Source organism: Pithys albifrons, chromosome 7 (assembly GCF_047495875.1).
Source record: "Pithys albifrons albifrons isolate INPA30051 chromosome 7, PitAlb_v1, whole genome shotgun sequence".
Taxonomy (NCBI): domain Eukaryota; kingdom Metazoa; phylum Chordata; class Aves; order Passeriformes; family Thamnophilidae; genus Pithys; species Pithys albifrons.
In genome coordinates, this window is record NC_092464.1 from 10,303,620 (window position 1) to 10,322,440 (window position 18,821).

At 38.4% G+C, this 18,821-nt stretch overlaps 1 protein-coding gene across 1 annotated transcript in view; it reads right to left on the minus strand.

The window, feature by feature from the left end:
* Positions 1 to 18,821, minus strand: part of PTPRN2 (protein tyrosine phosphatase receptor type N2) — a 652,515-nt gene that overhangs the window by 485,871 nt on the left and 147,823 nt on the right. The window contains exon 3 of the mRNA XM_071560012.1: positions 8,165 to 8,278. Within this exon, the coding sequence (XP_071416113.1) occupies positions 8,165 to 8,278 (114 nt within the window). The remainder of the gene's footprint in view (positions 1 to 8,164; positions 8,279 to 18,821) is intronic.

Here is an 18,821-nt window from a genome sequence, read left to right on the forward strand (position 1 = left end):
CACAAACCTCAAATTGGAATAAAGAAAAAAAATAGTTTAATAGCTGTATATGTGACATACACTAAGTCAAATAGGAAGAACTTTTGATGGCTTCCTAAAATATTGGAGATACTTTAGCTACAAATGCAGTGCAGATCTGTGTAATGCTTAATTAGAAAACAGGTACCAATGGGAATGAATACTAAACATGGGGGAAAGTTTTTGGGGGATGTTGTGTGGGTTTTTTTCAATTTTAAGACTGGGAGAAATTGCAAAAGAAAAATTGAGCAATGGAAATTATTGAAGGGATAGCATGATTTCATCCTCATGAGCTGCACTGTCTGTCCATGGCCATACACGTATGTACAGACAGAATGAAACAGAAGGAGAAGCCTGTGAAATACAGTGAGTATATGCTAAGAATCATCATGAAAGAAAGCACAAGTGGAATTAAAATAGATATTTAATATCACTCAGCCTTTTCAGGGAACTGCTGCATTTGACAGAGGAATCCTACCACAGCCATGAGGAAAAGAATGAAAACACCTTAAGCAGAAAATAAAAACACACCAACATATAGATTTTTTTTTCTGTATGGCAAAGGGAAAAAAAAGAACTTTTGTGAGAATTCACACTTGTCACTAAAACAAAGTAAAGCTTCAATCATACCACAATTGTGTGAGGGACACAATCTACCTATTGAGGAATCGTATGAATAAGATTAAACTCATGATTTTTGAAAAAGCCTAAATATTTCAGAATTTGAAGTACGTATTAAAAGACTAAAAAATATATCAAACAATGGGTATCATTATGAGTTGATACTTTAAAAGAACATGAGGCCTCATAGATCAAGATAAAAGCTGTAGATGAGGAAATGCAATGAATATAGGAATAGAAAAGGAAAATTAATTTCCCAGTAATAAACAAATCAGGAAGAAAGCACTGGTAGTGCAATGATAAAAAACTTGCCTTATGCTGAATATGTAAATGGACTATAATTATGGATTAATGGTACAAAATGGCATAATTAGCTTGGATATGCTGTATTGTTACTCCCAGGTTCCAAAAGTAGTGTTATTAGAGAATATAGGAACTAAAGGAGTAATCTCATGCTTGAATTGATGCTGCTGACATTCCAAGTGTGGGAACAACTGATAACGAACTGCAATTTGAGGGCTGCAGTTTCAAGTGCGTTTTTAGAAACATATTATGCACCTACATCACTTCAAACCCAGTGTTTGTGTGGCACAATGGTCCTGTGGAAGGTGCTAATTCTCTTTGAATTACTTAGGAGAGTAAGAATGAAGTTCAGAGCAGCTTGTGACATCATTAACAGGGAGCATGTTAAAGAACAACCCAAATACAAAGACCTGCTCAATCGAATGCTAGAAGAAGGCATCCAGAAGAAGACTATTGAGTTAGCTGAGTGAAGACCAGTGGGAACAAGAGGCATCTGTAGCTTCTTCCACAGAAGGAAGCAACAGAGACGGACCTCAAATTTCAGGGACCAGAAAGAGAACAAACAGTAAAACAGAGCACAGGGAGCTTCATGGGAAAGACAAAACATTAATGCAGAGCTTGAAATCCATGAGGTGCCACAGAGATCTTCAAAACAAAGGAAACAAGGTAGGAATTGATCAGCAGTTCTTGATATTTACATTATATTATCACTAATTTCTATGTTTCCTTTGGAAGAAGAGCTGTAAAGTTCTCTGGGCCACAAAGAATTTGATACTTCCTGATCCCAGCTGGCAATTGTCACTGCTAGTTGACAGAAATATGACATGAAGAAGACATACAGAACTTTCCTCCTTTCTATCAAACATATTGGATAATGTGTTATTTTATCAAAAACACAAGTAAAAGCTCTGATTGATCATTGTTTTTAAAGAAAAAGAATGTGATGTTATTGCGATGACATGCATGTCTTCAAAAACCCCACAATATCCAAAGGATGCAAAATAAAAAGGCTTTACACAATGGTGTTATGGATGCAGATAAAACTAAATATAAACACTAAAAAAGCTTTCCTCTGCAGTTTCTCGTATCTTTGCCATGATACAAACAATCACTCCTATAATAAATTTTTATAATTGCAATGCATTCTTGATAAATACCAGTTTTCTGAAAAGAACATTTCTCACAAATATATTATATGCCAAAGAACAATAAATGTCATGTCAGACTATGCCTGGTAAGCAGAGCAGCCATACAAGGAACTAAACAGAAGAGAAAAAAAAACAAAAAAAACCCCCAACACAACTATTTTTTACTTCTGTGCTGTGCAACACACAAAACTGGATTTCAAAGTGTATTTCTTCTGCTGCTTTATAAATAAATCTTTTTGCTTTTTCTGAAACCCATTCTTAGTTTTCTGAAGTTCTATTTAAGTCTTTGAAGACCAAAAATGTCAGCAGTGCTTTAGCACTTAACAAAGGCAGGAATTTTTTGCAACCTTTTCAGCAGGTTTTTGTCCATTGAGCCAAAAAGTTAAGGCAGTGTGACAGTGACACCAGGGGAAGGTAAATATGTCAGCTCCAGCTAAATTCCTCCACTGGAGCTCATCATGGGGCTTGTGCTTCATTCCTGGCTTCAGCAGCCATCCAGGAGCAGAATTTGCTCCACAGACAGATGTCTGAGCAAGCTGATGCCCAGGAAATTAGATGTAAACACACTGCTCTCTGCCAAAGCAGAACCTGCCTTCATTTATACCAATATTTGAATTTAAAGAAAAACCTGCTTTCTTCTCCCTCTCTGGGTTACAGTTTTCCTTATTGCTCCATAATGATGCCATAATGACCACACAAATGTGTGCAAGAATTGCATTATTCCTTTTAAGTTTATTTCAAAACTGAGCTGATAAAGTCTTACCTTTGCTGCAGTAACAAATTATACTTTTCCTTGAAAAATAGTCCTGCCAAAGAAATATTTAGCAACCCTTTGTAATTTACAAGCTGTATGTGACAAGTCACATTCATTTCAATTTTCAAGTTAACTGGTTGTAAATCATTTCGGTTTTTTAAACAAATTTGCTGTAAGAATATAAAATTATTTCTAGCAAAGTTATATTAATCAACTTACACTTAACTGCTTAAAATTAATTTTGGACAAATAGTTTTTTCTTCCTGTCAAGAGCTTCTTGTGTTGCAAAGAAAGCAAATAAAGATGGAAAAAGTGCAATTTTTAACAGATTGTCTGTAAATCTGTTGCCTATTTCCACAGCCCATGAGCCTCTCCAGAATTTCTTGCTGACTTGAGCTACATGAATTTAAAAGCATATCTTCATCTTTTTGGTTCTTTTAATAACACTGTTGATATCTGAATACCTTATGCAGGACTTTCTTAATAGAGTGAAATAAAGTTTTCTTTGAAAGTAATGTTTGGAACAGGAAGGTGTTTCACCAAAAATTAAGTAGCAGTAAGCATACCGAGGAATTATTTAGGAATTACTCCAACTCACACATAAGAAAAAAACCAAACAAACAAAAAAAAACCAAAAAAACCAAAAAAATCCATTCCAGTGATTTGTTTTTCAGTCACACTCTACAGTTCCTGCAGCAAAGTGACAATGTCTGCAGTGTGGTTATGTTGTAACTAAAGCAGAAGACAGAAGCTGAACTACTGATGATTAGTCTAACATGGCTTGTTTCTAATACACAGTTCCTGTCAAACTGTGCTGGAAACAGTGGCCATAGAGCCCACAGCAAACACAAAGCTCTGACTTCTGGCTCTGGAGAGCCATTTGTCACCAAGCACACAAGACTGAGAAGGTCCAAACACTGCAAACACTTCTGTGTGCTTGGACTTGCATCCTATTTCCTCTCTGACCATGCTATGCCACTCCCAGAGGAAGGATCCTGGGTCAGATGGGCATTTTTTGTGCCCCTGTGCAAATCTCTTGTTCTGGTGTCTCTAAGGAGGTATGTTCAGCTGTCACCCCTGAGCTCTGCTGTCCAGCCATGCTCAATGCTGCGGCAGCTGCACATTCACAGCCTTAGCACCATGTTAGCACAGTGATGGGGTGTAAAGGAGAGCACTCTGGACTCTGAATCCCAAGGACCTGAGCTCGAGTCTCAGTGGGGATTGTCCCCTGGCAGTTCAATGCCTCCCTGCCATCCCATTCCGTCAGATCTCGGATGCTCAGCAGGGTCAGCTCCGGTAGTAGCAGGTGCTGTGACAGTCCCGAGGACTTCACTGTCACTGTCCAAGCTCACTCAGCTGTGGCAGATGGACCTTCAGACTTAAACGGTGGGGCCAGTTCTGCACACCCTGTGCCTCACCTAAAAAATCCACTGCGCAGGCTGGAAGGGCACACCCACGTGGGGAGAGCTCGGCCCAAATCTTGGTTCACAAAGTCTGGCCATGCACAACACAGGGCTACTTCTAACCAACCACTGGCTAGAAATTATTCTGTGGAACAAATGGAAATGCCTCTTGGAGTAGGCAAGCTGAGCAATACTACAGTTCTCCTCTATTATTGCTTATGGTGATATTTAAGTACTATTTATGCTTCATGCTTGAGTTATAATGTCCCATGCTTAGCCCTCATATCTCATTTTGCATGGTTCTAGTTTATAGGTCAGTAATCAAACCATTTCCACAATCATGCTAAGAATCTCAGTGTTGTGATCATTTTGCCTTTACAATAATATTGTCATGAGCAGAAGAACAAAAAAAAAGTATAATTTATTTAATGCATTTAAGTAAAAAAAAAAAAAAAAAGAGAGAGAGAAGAAAAAAGTATTTTCTGTATTTTATCTCAAACAAGGAAATACATAGATGATTTATTATACTTGGTATATTCCAGGAAGTTTCTTCCAAGCTGGAGAAGAAGAGGCAGAAGACCAACCACAGGGATAAGTATTTTCTTTTCTTTCAGGCACTACTCAATCAACCCTCTATGCTGACACTTCCTTCATTTCCCTTTTCAAATTATTTAGTCCCATCTAAACAGCATCCTTTTGACTGTCCTGATTATCAGACAATAAGACAAGTTTCAATTCCTCATAAATTATTATAAATCATAGCACCATCAGCTTCAGAAAGTGATTCATCATGTTTCAGCAACTGTGAGAAGGGTTTTTTCCCATACAGACAGTCATATTTATAAAAATGGAAACTTCAGGAAATCTTCATGGAGGTTTGACTGACTCAAGGACAATGTGAGTGAAAATGCCACCAGCAAGGGTATTTGAATGCTAATAGATAATTTCTTTGTAGGGAACTATCTAATATTCCAAGGCATTCATTTCTATCATCAATCTACTAGTAGATAGTGTAGACAAAGATAGACTCAATGTGTAAAAAAGACATAAAAAGTACTGCAATATGAAACCTGAATTCAATTTTAGTCAAAGTCCTTTATTAAACAGATTATGATCAGGTGTGTCACTCATCTAAGCCCCTGTCCTGTGGTTCCCTACTGTAGTAAACACTGAGTTGGCAGAGTCACAAATTCTCTTTGCTATTGCCATCACATTGTCCTTTGTTTTACAGCATCTCACCAGATATCCTTCTGTTTGGACCATGACTCAAATATAGGCATCACTTACAGGTGATTGGCAAAGAGGGAAGAAAAAGCATGTACATTTTACAAGGTTTTCTACTGATGTTGTATTTAAATTCTGTGGAAAGAGGTGTAAATAGAGTATTGTTGGGGCGGGGGGGGTGGGGGGGGAGGATGATCTTAGTAATTCTGCAGGAAGACACCAGGAAAGAAACAAAACTGAAAAACAAGTCACATTAGAAAAATAAATAAATAGGAACTGAGAAGATCACTCAAGTTAATAGCCCTCAAAATATCCAGTCCTTAAATCCATGTACATCTAATAAAAACAGAAAGGGCTCCATATAGGCATAACTACGTTTTTTGCTAATTATGAGACCTATTGTATAGTCTTTCAAGAGAAAATTATCCTGCTGTTTACAAAAAGGAGAGAACCAATGCTTTTCCCTGTCCTTTCCTTTCCAGGAAGGGTAGGCATCACCAAGTTGAGTCTTCTGGAGATGACAAGAATGGGGTATTAAATACATACAGGAAATAAGACCTCTGAAAAAAAAGAAGCCCTCTCTGATAGTCACCTGCAATATTTGTGTGGTCTTGACAGTGTGGTGCTTATCTACACTGCAGAAATGGTCATCCCATTTTGCACACAGTGTGCAGGAGAACAGCATTAACTGTGCAAGTGACCATCACAGTCAGCAAACATGACCTGAGGGTTGCAGGTGTTACATCTGACAGCACCAGCAAAGAGCAGAGCCTTGTCTGAGCAACCTGATGTCACTGAACCATTAATCTGAGAGCCCCCATTGTTCTACTCCTTCCATATTTCCATCCTCACTAAAAAAATTTGTCAAAATACTGAGAGTTAAAAAAAGAAAAAAGTGATTTTATCCCATCAATCATTTGAGCAAGAGCATTCCAGCATTCCGTTATCTTTCACAGATATATATTTAAGATTCACTTCACTGGGATATCCACAGGCCACAAAAACTGCTTGCAAGAGTTTTGTATCAGTTCAAAGCATATACACATTTGTGTATGCACCTCTAAATGTCACAAGTAAGAAAAGATAAAAACAAAAGTCCTTTATTCTCCAGCATAGATTCAATCTGTGTGTTCTATACCATCCTATTGCTACGAAAAATTACAAGACCAAATTTCAATGTCCAGGTTTCTTTAAAAGAAGCATAGCACAGTTTCCTGCAGCTGTTACATCCAGGGAGGTGGGTTGAGGATAAAAAAAGTCCTAGAAAGTGTTGGTTTATGGATCAGAGAAGCACTTAGTATGGGGAGGTCACATCAATTCCATTGAACTAACCAAAATCTAATGGTAAGCAGGGAGATGGAGACAGGGAAAAGCATCCTTTGAGAGGGCCTGGGGTATCCCATCATCCTCATATGTGTCCCTTCAGAAGGATACCAGACTCCTGCAGGTCTCCTATCTCTGACCTCCTCATGGAGGAAGCTCTGCATGGGACACATGACCTACAGGCAGGTGATGTAAATGCCTGCTGCCTGTCCATGCATGCAGGACCACTTTGGATACCAACTTAGGTGTCTTAGTGTGATGAATGTGCCCCCCACCTTCCTCACTACATTCAGAGACCAGATACCAGTTTTTCCACTCAGGCAATGTTGCCCTGATAAAAGAGTATTTTCATAAATTTGCTTGCATTGCTTAGCCTTTAGAAAATGACAAGTGAAAGAGCCACAAGTACTATTCACATGTAACTGTTAATCTCCCAGGAGTTACTCCAATCAAATTTTGCTGAGTTTGTCTCATTTGCATGGGCTGCTGCATAGGAAATAAATTCCTGTAAAATGTTTAAATCCTCTAAATCAGTAGTTGCCAAACTAGAAGTCCAGTCACTCAGCATAGTCCCAACTTCTAAGAAACAAATTTTTTCTCATCACAGAACCAGCACTATGCTAATGCACTATAACTATTTTGCAATCAAGAGTGTGACTGGTGAATACTTAGGAACAAACATCCACACAGATCATGCAAGTGCAAAATTAACCATTCCAACAATATTCTTAGAAAATTTATATTGCAAAGATTTCTCGGTTCTGTAGCTGTCTACAAGAGGTTTATCTCATGTATTAATATCTAAAAGCTTTGTTCACTTACTGGTTTTCACTTTATCCAAGTTTTGATTTACTAGTTCAAGTTATGCCATTCATAAGCTAGAACGACCTTTCTGGCTTTGGAAAGAGCACAGAGATTACCTTTGGAAAGCTGGGCAAAAATTAAAAGGAACAGACTAGATGCAGCTCTTAGTGAAACCAGAGCGGTTCTACTTATCATTAAGAACTGTTTCCATCTAACTGGAAGTTGTGTGTTTTGTGCCCATGCACCCTGAAACATGGTATGGTGTAGAACTATACATGGCAATTTTTTTTCCACCCTGATTTATTTATAAGACATCAGCATTCATAGATGCTAAAATTTTCTAGCCTAGTGTCAGTGACAGGCATTAGGAAGCAACTCTCCAGGAATTGCTTCTCCAGGTCCTTGTGGCAGATTCAGTGAGTCCAAAGGCTTTTTACTTTATGGAGTCTGCACTACCAGGCCTGAAATACACTGTGCTCAAAACCTTCTGCAGAGATCACCTCATAGGGAGCACAAACAATTGTAACCCCCAGTGCATTTAACCCCCTCCAGAGCTTTCACTGTACCTCTGTGCGAGAGCTTCTCCAGGAGGATCCTCAGGTGCTGCAGAACAGGGGGCGAAATGTCGTACTGATAGATGTCTACTGCTGGCACCCGCTGACACCTCCCAAATATTCCATCTGCAGGAGAGAGAAAAAGAAAAGAAAAAATACACATTTTTTTTTCTGAGAGGGAGAACGAAGTGATGAGATGTGCATTTCCAATGCATCCTAATTATATACCTGAGGAACCTCTTAAAAGGCACTTTAAAACATATCAAAGGACAACTGAAGTCATGAGATAGGATATTTTCTATCAAAATAAATATATACTGGAAAGGCTATTAGTTGGAGGAATATTCTATTCTACAAGTTACACATACAGTTTATTTTATAAAGTATTTTCAGACTTCTGCTTCCCAACTCTTTAGATGTAAGATTTATTTACTGACAATTCAGTGGGAGAAAACCCTTAATGTTCAGAGCCTACTATGTTGCAGATGAAAAGTGCAGCATCCAGAAATATAAATATTAATTTGCAGAAACTATGAGGATTTGCTGAAACATTTTTCATGCAGGAGCTGTGTGTTAGGCATTGGTAAATGAGAACTGAATCCATAATGGCTAGTAAAGGCTCATTTCAAGAAGTACCCTCTAATGAATGCAATAAAAGAAAGCTGCTCACAGAACAATGAGATATTAATGTGGCCTAATTTATTTAGCTCCATTCCATTTGTCTGAAATGACAGACTCTTCTCATCAATGTCTTTTCAAATCACACCTTCTAATTAATTTAGCTTCTTATTAGTCTTTATTTAGAGAATTGTTCATTTTGAGGCAAGCTTCCTGTGTATGTGTGGGAGGAACAGGGAGTTCAAACATTCAAATTACCTTTCTCTCTTTCATACAAAAGCCTAATTCAGAGCCTAGGTGCTTCACACACAATCTGACCATCTGCAATTCTGGGTCTCCGAGAAAGAAAGTGGTTTCATTTATTGTTCAAAATAGTTCTCTTCTATATAGTGATCCAAAGGAAGCAATTTAAATGCAACAAGTTTAATTAGCAAAATATTCTACTGCAATCCCAGTTTTAACACAGTAATTACTTCTGCTCTGATATTACATCTCTGCTCCAAAAGAAGAGCTACATCAGATTAGCAGAAAATAAGGGTAAGCATTAATTTGCAAGCGTCCATTCCTTTCTGTGCTATTTCACAGACCTAAAGGACTACAAATGGGAACTACTGGCCCAGCTGTTCACTAAACACAAATAATGGCATAAAAGAAAATAAACCAAACCAGGATGCAGAAAAAGGGCATTATTAGCCCTCACTGTTAAACACAAATACCTCATTGAAATTAGCCAACTTCTTCTTTCTTTGCCTTTCCATTCCTCCTGTCACTTACAACTGCCAAATTAAGTTAATCCAAATTGAAAACCTACATCTGAGTCTAATTTTGTTATTGGAAACTAGGCATAATTTGGAAACCACATAAGCAGATATGGACGGATTTCTGCCATGTAATGTAAAAAGCAGCCTAACAGCAGATTAAAATATTAATTTCTTTTTGAAAACCTGTTGCAGTTGAAAATAAGCAAAGTATATAAATATCAGTCACTTGTAAATGGATGGGTAACAGGAATAAATAAGGTTCTGATTCAGAAAGGAATAGAACATTTCAGTGTTTAGGAACAAGATTGTTCAAAATGAAACAGAGCTTGACATAAATAGCTCAGGTTTGGAATACCACCACTACTGGCTTAGGACAAAAATCTATGGCTAGACAAACAACTAATATTCCATAATTTTTTGAGATAATGTATCTTAAAAATGTTTATAACCTTATTTTAGAGTCCAGAAAAGCATACACATCAAGTACAATAGAAAGTTTTTTGTATGAAGTATCATTTAAGGGTATCTCCATGGATGCAAAAGCTAATTCCCTTCCAAACTCTAAATGGCACCAGACCCTTTCTCCTAAACTCCGAGTTTTCAGAAACCTTTAGCCTACTTCCTTTGAATAGAACAAAACCTATTTAAATTCTAAAATTAACAATTAGCACACAAGTCTGAGCTGCATTACACCATCTACCCAAAACCACTGGGAGCGCTTGGGGAGAAACTGCAAGTTACTTTGCCTTTTGTACTTGAACCATGGGCACAATAGGCTCTGGAGAGGTTGCAGCTACAAATAGCGCTGGGCTCTGCTCAGTGCAGCCCAGGGAGAGCCTGGCAAATACCAGCTCTGAAACACAGAGCATCTTTATACTGGGGATTACACTGGGACTGCAGTAGTGCAAATAGTACGTTGCATAGTCCAGCTACTTTTTCCAAAAAAGCAGGAATTTTCCCAAGTTTCTCTATTTGTTTGGAGTGGTTTTCCAGTTAGGGTTGGTTTGGTTGGTTTTGGTTAGTTCTTTGATTTTATTTCTGGTTTGTTTGGGGTTTTTTAATTATTTAATTAATAAGTTTTCTGTGGCAAGAGCAAAAGGATTAAATTGAGGTTGAGCGTTCAATTTTCAGATTACCTGTTAAATAAATTTTTTTGAAATTTCAAAGATTGCACTGGAGGGGGTGGGGGAAGGAGATCCATTTTACTGTGAAAAATTTGGAATAGGTGCCTCTCTCTTTCAAGAAATCTCTGGCAGATGTGACCCAAAGTCAGGGATGGCTTTGGTCTAGCACAAACCCCATTTTTAATTAAAGTACAGCTGAAGTTTAAAAACTGCCCAGCTTGGTCTCCCACGACCCATCCCAGGGCATGGTGACATTTACAGCAAATCAGTCTGCGGTGCTGCTTCCTGGACCAGCCGCACCCACCTCGGGCACACAGTAATATGTGCGGGGCTGTTGGAAACGGAAAAGCTCCCAGATTGGACAGTAAATGTGACAGGCAGAGGAAGTTCAAAGCATGGATGATGTTTCAGCAATGCCATACTCTGCCTGCCTACAGCTGGTGAGAGTGTGTTCATACTGAACCTTCATTAACGGTGTGTTCTGGAAAGGAATGTGCTGTGGAATGACATCTGCCCTTTACACAGGCCCAGAATGAGGGAAGGTTGAGGCAACTCCATCAATATACACGTATGGTTGCTGTTAAAGTGCCATCATTTGCTGTTAGCAAAAAGGAGCATCTGAAATTTCCATAATAATATCTTATAAGTTATACTCAGACCTGGAAGCATCTGTGTTAGCAGGATGCTAATGCTGACTTTTAGACAGGTTCTACACTTGTTTCCAAAGATGTGACTAAAACAGAAAAAATAATATACCCAAGGAGACAGTGAGATGTTTCTTTATCTATTTGGCTATTTTGCTGACAGGTTTACTATTTGAGAAGAAATGCAAGTATAAACTCTCACAAGCTTTTATTGAAAATCTTGAATTTTGAAAAAAGTTTATATATTATGAAGTTAGATGTAAGATTAAAATATATAAATTTACTCAACTTAGGTGCCCAGTAAGATCTGAGAGATTGGCAGGTGAACCCCTTTAATTAAAGACCACACTCTGGAGCATAGTATATATATTTACACTGAATATTTACAAATTCCAGTGAAGAAATTATAAATGATAGATTAATCATGAACAAGTCAAAACACAGGTTTTGGAAGTGTGATTGTTGAGAGAGGTTTAGAAGAAAACAGAAAATGCCCATCATTGTTCATTATTAACACCCATTTCTCATGAATTAGTGCATATTTATAACCTCTACTACCTACTGGGGAAGTACCACGTCACATTCACGACTCACATGTAGGTACAGAACTTTGTCAAAGAAGAGCACAAAAACCCACAGTTTGAAACAGTTTTGAAGAGTTGATTGGGCCAGCATTTTCACCTGGTAAGGCAGACAGGTATCATGTGCTTAACAGGTACTAAAAAATCTCTGGATGCTTGCACTGCGTGACAACCCTCACCTTGAAGGCAACATTATTTGTGGGCAGTTGTTTCAATAAAAAAAGAAAAAAATCTTTGTATAATAAGCTGTCCTTGGCAAGAGAAATATATCCCATCCTGGAACCACTAAGTATGGCTAACCTGATGACTGAAACTAAGATGCATCCAAGGCTTGGCACAGTTTTGAATAATACCAGCAAAAAAGAAAAGAGATCTTTTCAAGCATCTTTTGCTACTGAGCAAAGTTATGCACACTGGTAAGGACACTGGAGTTTGTCTGCAGGTTGCTGAAAGTTGATATACGTAAATTAAAAGATTGTGTTGTGTAGTAATTAATTATTTAGATCTACATGCAGTGAAATTTCACATGGCACTGACAAGTGACCTTTGCAAAGGAGCCTTCGAGCAGATGTTTTGAATCACCTGGTTCCTCTGCTCTTCAAACTTTGTGGGGCACCAGGAAGGAGGCACCTCTTCAGTGGTAGTACTCACATACATGAGCTGATCAACACTTCAGACTCCTTGCCCTCACTTCCTGACAATTGTAAAAAAATTATAAAGTAGAGCTATGCAAAACACTGAAGTTTAGCCCCACACTGCAGCCACTGTGCTTTGCTCCTCAGTCCTGATGTGAAACAGAAGGTCCACACACCCAGTGGTGTGTCAGACATCAACTTTTGCCACCTCTGACTGCAGCATTTGTGTTCTTAGAGTTAACAAGAGAACTTCCTCTCATGTTTCTGCAGTTTTCAATGAGCATTATTCTTCAGCTATTTAACCTCCTGTAAGAAAAGAATTCTTTCTTCTCACTGAATATGGACATCACTTCACACTCCTTCCCCCAGCAAGTCGTTTAAGGCATCCAGGACTAATGAAAAGGTCAGTGCTTGATGTCTTATAACCCACAGTTAGAGCCTGAGTTGCCTACTGGAGAGATTAAATCCTTTTCCAATGGGAAGCAGAATATTTGCATCTCAAAAGTCTCATGATACTGGACTTCATGGTCACAGACATGAAATGTTTTAGGAAGTATGAAGGAGACTGTTAAGAGTATTTCCTCTTCTCTCCCTGCTATTTCTCATAGTATGGCATTTGTTTTCAAAATCCTTTTTCAAAAATTAGTAAAAATGTAAAAACTTAAATATTATTGTTCCTTAGAGACTTTAAGTCACTTTCCAGGAGGCTTATTTCAGAAGATATATGTCCACAAATCCACAATGAACATTTACAAGTAAGCTCTTCAGCAAACAACAATATTTTTAATATTCCATTTATTAAAAATGATTTGTTCATAATTTATACCTCCATTTTTAAATTCTCTTTACAAGTAAGGTAGAGATCATACAGAGAGAGCAACAGTGGATTTTACAGCGTCCTATCTCACACAATGCTTTGCAGGTGTGACTCCAATGCTCCCAAACAGCAAACCCTCCCAAGTGTCCCTGCTGTGGTCCGGAAGCGAAGCTGCTGTTTGCAGTCAGGGGGAGCTGCACCGCCGCCCTTCTCAACTTTGAAAGCCTTTGTAGCATTTTATTTTGCTCGTCTCTGGAGCCCTTGGTTATTTTTCCTCAGTGGTCCTCGGTGATTTTCCTTTTGGAGCAGTAATAGTGGCATCTAGTGGACAAGGATCAGTCCTGGAGCACACGTTACTCACCTTCAGAGTTTATTGCTCTCGTGTCCATCTGACTTCATCTGCAATACCGAGTTCCAGACCCCTCAGCCCAATCCGTCCTTCCCAATCTGAGCAGCTAATAGGCATATGGAAGCTTTTAAGGCAGTTATTTGAAATTAAGAAATATGATTTAAAAATAAAAGGCTACAATATTTGTTTCTAGAAGTAAGGCATTGAAAAGACAAATAAGAAAAGGGCCTGGAAGGCAAAGATAACTTTGTAAATTCTGCTGAAAGCCACATCACCCAACAATCCTATAAAAGAACTCTAACAAGATTTAATGTCTTTTCTCACCTCTCTGGACACAGTTATTTAAGGGAAAAGATGGATAGCTTTCAAATAATCCCCACACCTAAACCCCCTGAATATTTCTGCTGATTGCAAGAATTGGATGGGATGTTATTGATTATGAAAGTGCTCATATTACAAGTTAACATTAACAGCAGCACAGGTTAACTATTGTGCAAATAACTGTGATAGGGCTGGGATTTGCAAAGCTCCAAATCATCCTGAGGCACATCTGAGCACGGATAGTTCCTCTGGGCTTTACAGTCCCCTTGTCTCAAGGAATAATTCTGAAAGCAAGTTCTGGAGGACTCAGTCCTTGCTTCATCAAAAAAAAAAAAAAAGCCCTCTAACAGAGGGGAAATATGATTCCAGGAAGTATTCCTGTGCTAACCTGCTAATTTAAGTGGTGGATTGTACAGTCCCAAAGCATTATGCACACTTTCACTTGAGAGAGTTTTTTGAGTTACAACAGAAATATGGAAATTGTAGAGAAAATAACTAAAAAAATTCTCAGTACAGCAAATGGAGGGAAGGAACAGAATGTGAAAAAGTGAGCTACACTTTAACAAAGCAAGAGGAAAGCCAACTTGCCACGAAAAGGAGTGCTCCCTGATTCCAAAAAGCCCCTAAGTTATTCAGCTAAGAGAATGAGAGGTCCAGATTTCAATGCCTATTTTCTGTGATTCAGAGCATAAAAATGAAGCTCAGACTTAACAGGTCATATTTAGGCCTTGCAACCACTGAAGTAATGGCCATGCCTTGGGAGGAAAGAGCAGGAGGGACTTTTAGGAAAGGAAAAGGTAGAGATGTAAAGAAAGCAAGTCTTAACATTTTGCTGCTAGAGCTAATGTTCAAGTGGAACAAAGCTGCAATAACTTGGCACTTCTTAGGGAACCAAAACTGAACTTTCCACAGCCTAGGTAACCACATGGCATGAAAGCTGTGGGTTTAGCTCAATGATGAGCATAATAAAGGATGAGAAAACAGCGACTGAATGTGGACATCTTCCACATCCAGATGACTACCACAGTTGGTAAGCCACAGAAACCATCTGCCTCTCATTTCTATCACAGAGACCAGTCCAGAAAACCTCTGAGGAAAAAAAAAACCAAGAACTTCTAATTGTAATACACTGAGAGGGCTTTCCTAAGCAAAGCTACATATTCAATATTAGTTATGATGTCTCTAAGAAAAAACAAGCTTGGAATCAAAATCCTCTGAACAGCAACTCCCTTTTTTGTCCATATTGGTAGTAAAGAGAAAAGGGAGAAAAGATTTAAATATATAAATCCTTCTCCAAGAGGATAAATACTTTAAATTCAAGTATAAGTCAAGCATTAGTAGGCTTACAATAAAGCTATCTCTTTTCCTGTAACATATTTAGCCACTGGACTACAAGATTAGCCTGTAGGTTTCCACCATACATTGCTGTCTCAATACTGAGAAATCTCAGCTGGGCACTACTCCCCAGTTAGAAAATGCCATTTTTTTCCTGGAAGAAAGACAGAATACTGCACCAGATTCTGACCACATCATTACCAGAAAGAGATGGATAAAGTTGAGAAGGTCAGAGAAAAATAAAAGAAAGGAGAGAGTCACATAAAGCCTTAAGCACTGAATTATCTGATTCTTTATGGAGAAGACTAAAACTTTAGGCAACTTGATTATTTATTACATTCTTGGGAGAAATTGAGTGAAAAGACAAAAATGAACAGTCTGAAGCCAACCCAGTTTCTACCAGGAAGAAACTGTTCTGGAGCTGTTCAGCTCCCTTCTGGAAGAGTAATGGAGCTGCTATTGCTTGCATTGCTTAAAATCCAGCCAGAGCAACAAGGAATGATAAAACATGAAAAATTCTTTTTTTTTTACTCAATATGCATTTATGAGCAGAGGTTACTGGAGGGACTAAGAATTTATTGATGGCATCAATGAGATGCAAATATACTAATGCTTATTTATGTACACTAATTTTCCAAGTATCACTGAGATGTACTTCAGTCACTTCAAGGATCCCCATTACATTTTCGGTTGGTGCCAAGAACCTCTTTGGTGCTGGCAAAGTCTTTGCTGTGTGATCTGACTGGAGCTGCTCTTGCATCTGTATTCCCAAGGCAAAAATAACTGCAAGGAAACATGTGCAGCAAAATGGATTTCTGCATTAATTTTCATTCTGTATTAAAAACAAAGTAGTGAAAGTCTTAACTTGTGTTGTCTAAGTGCCAAGAGCTTGTATTTTAAGAGTTAGTTATTAGGGGTTAGCAGGAGACTGTTCCTATGAAAACATGACTAATGACCACTCCATTCACATTCACCAGCTGCAGTATCTAATAGTTGGAGCAAACTTGGTTTATTCCTGTCTTTTTCCAAACTTGAAGCTTTTTAGATCTTTGCAGGACAATATTTATTGCTTTTGTAATCTGAGTTACTGAATTTATTCCTAAATGGAACTGACTTCAGATGTGCAAGGAATTATAGTAATAAAGATCTCCATCTTGTTTCCTAGCTACAAAGTATTGAAGAAATTATGGAAAATTACCTTATGTGAACCTGAAAACAGCAGCAGAAAATTTAAATGCAATCTTTCAAGGAGGGGATGGCAAATCCTTATAAGCTAGGATAGCTTCAGAGTGCTGCACCCAGTGGCCTGACCAAAACTGTTTGGAGCTGTCTCAGAAATCTGTGCCCCTTGCTCAAGGCTAAAATATGCCTACAGAAGCCACAGCACATCCAGCTGCCTCTGGCAGCTTACACACAGACACTGGAATAGCCCAAAACCTCACCTCAAACTTTGACATCAGGTACCAATAGTTTCTGCTGAACAGTCTGGATAGCATGAAAAATTTGCCAGTTTTCCAGCAAACTGCTTTAAAATAGCTAAATACAATACATACATGGGACCACCTATCGGAAGCTGCATCCAGGAAAGTTCTTCCTACTAAAACAGAGGTCCAAACTCAGCTTTCCCCCCACCATGTGACTGACCCTGAGCACTGCCCACAGCCTTGCTAATGCCAATAAAGGGAAGGGCAAAAGCACTGAAAGGTTTGGATATTGGGGATATGAACATGGCAGGAACAACGTGGGGATATGAACAAGGTGGAACAGGGAGATGACATCACTCAGTATGAGGAAGGTCAGAATGGGAAGGCAGAGTTCTGGTGTCCACATTTGAAGATGAATGATTAATTTTGGAAAGGGCATTGAGAGAAGCAAAAGAGATCATTTATGGGCTGGAAAAAGCTCTACAGTGAAATGACTTTTCCAGCACAGAAGTCTTCAGCATAGCAGATGATCTTTTGTCTCTCTAAGTAAGCTGCAGACAGATGAAATGATACAGGAACAGAGACTGGGAACAAGACTAGGAGCAGTTTCAGGAGTATTTATTCTCCTCAGTTTTGTGTGTTGCACTTCGTAATAACTTTTAAGACTTGTAATATCAGAAATTATGACAAGAATGGATCTGAGAAGCAAGACTTTTTTTTTGCTATTTCAATGAGTACAGAGACCTCTCAATACATGAAATGTGCAACCCCAAATTGCTTCCTATTTTACTCACAGAATGCATAGAACTAACATAAAATACTTAACATTTGTGCCTACTTATAAGTTACAATGGGCTTTTTAGAATATTGTATACAATTTAAAGACATTCTTTACCTGGAGTTTGGGGGCTGGATTTTAAGCTGCTCACACCCTTAGATTCTCCTGCAATAGGAGTGGTTAAGTACAGAAGCTGCCTACTCAGCACATAGACTTCTTAAAAGAAGACAGAATAAATAAGCATCATTTTGAACAAAATATTCATGCTACAAAAGAAGGAAATAATCACTCATCAAAGATTCAAAATAAAACAAAACCTGAAAGCCAGGGCTATAGGATCAGCAAAATAAGTCTCTGAAATAATATTTTACTAATAAGCATCCTACTGTATCTTTCTAAATTTCTCCCTGATATTGCTTATGAAGTGCCAGATTCTTGATGGGAATAAAAAAACCACACAGAAAATACTATCTGGTTTTTGCCTCTTCCTACACTCCAGTGGAATGCTTTTCCAGCAGAAACCATCATTTTTTAGTATGTTTTGGTAGAGTTAACAGCAAAGGTTGCAATCCTCAGTGAAGGACAACACCTCTACTCCAAATTCCGTACTCCGAAGCTTCTGCTGCATTATTGACAATAACTACACCCATTTAAATAGCACTGCTGAACTAATGGCACTTATTAGATGCATAACTCTTCACCTGGACCTCAGCACTCAGATTCCACTGTTCTTAAACACGTCACTTCAGAGTTCTTCTGTTTTGCCAGAGCTTTGCAATTCCCAGTTGTGCAGCCCAGCCCACACTCCTGTTCTGGCCAGCAGGGTGGGAGTGTGGGCACCATCAAACACCTCCCCATGGGCAAAAATCCCAACAGAACTGCAGGCTTCTCAGTGGAAGCAAAGGGATAAGCCAACATTTTTAAAACGTGAGAAAAAAAACCAGAAATGTGAATCTTGAAGGCAAAAGTCACCAACTCCTTTCCCCAGCCATATTTCAGCTCTAATTTTCCAGTCAATAAAATGCATCTGTCATGAAGTGTAATTTGGATATACTGTAACAGGAAGGATTTCCAAGCAATGTACAGATAGAAACAGACTTAGATACATCCAGATGTTTTTGTTTAATCTAAAATAGCGTTTTTTCTCAAAGGCATCAACCAAAATAGTCAAATTTTATCCTTTTATCCAACTTCTGCATACCTAGTAGCTGCAGCAATTTTGAAATGTATCTCATGTATTTCTTCAATGTCATTGAGAACAGGAGCCAGACAATATTTTGTT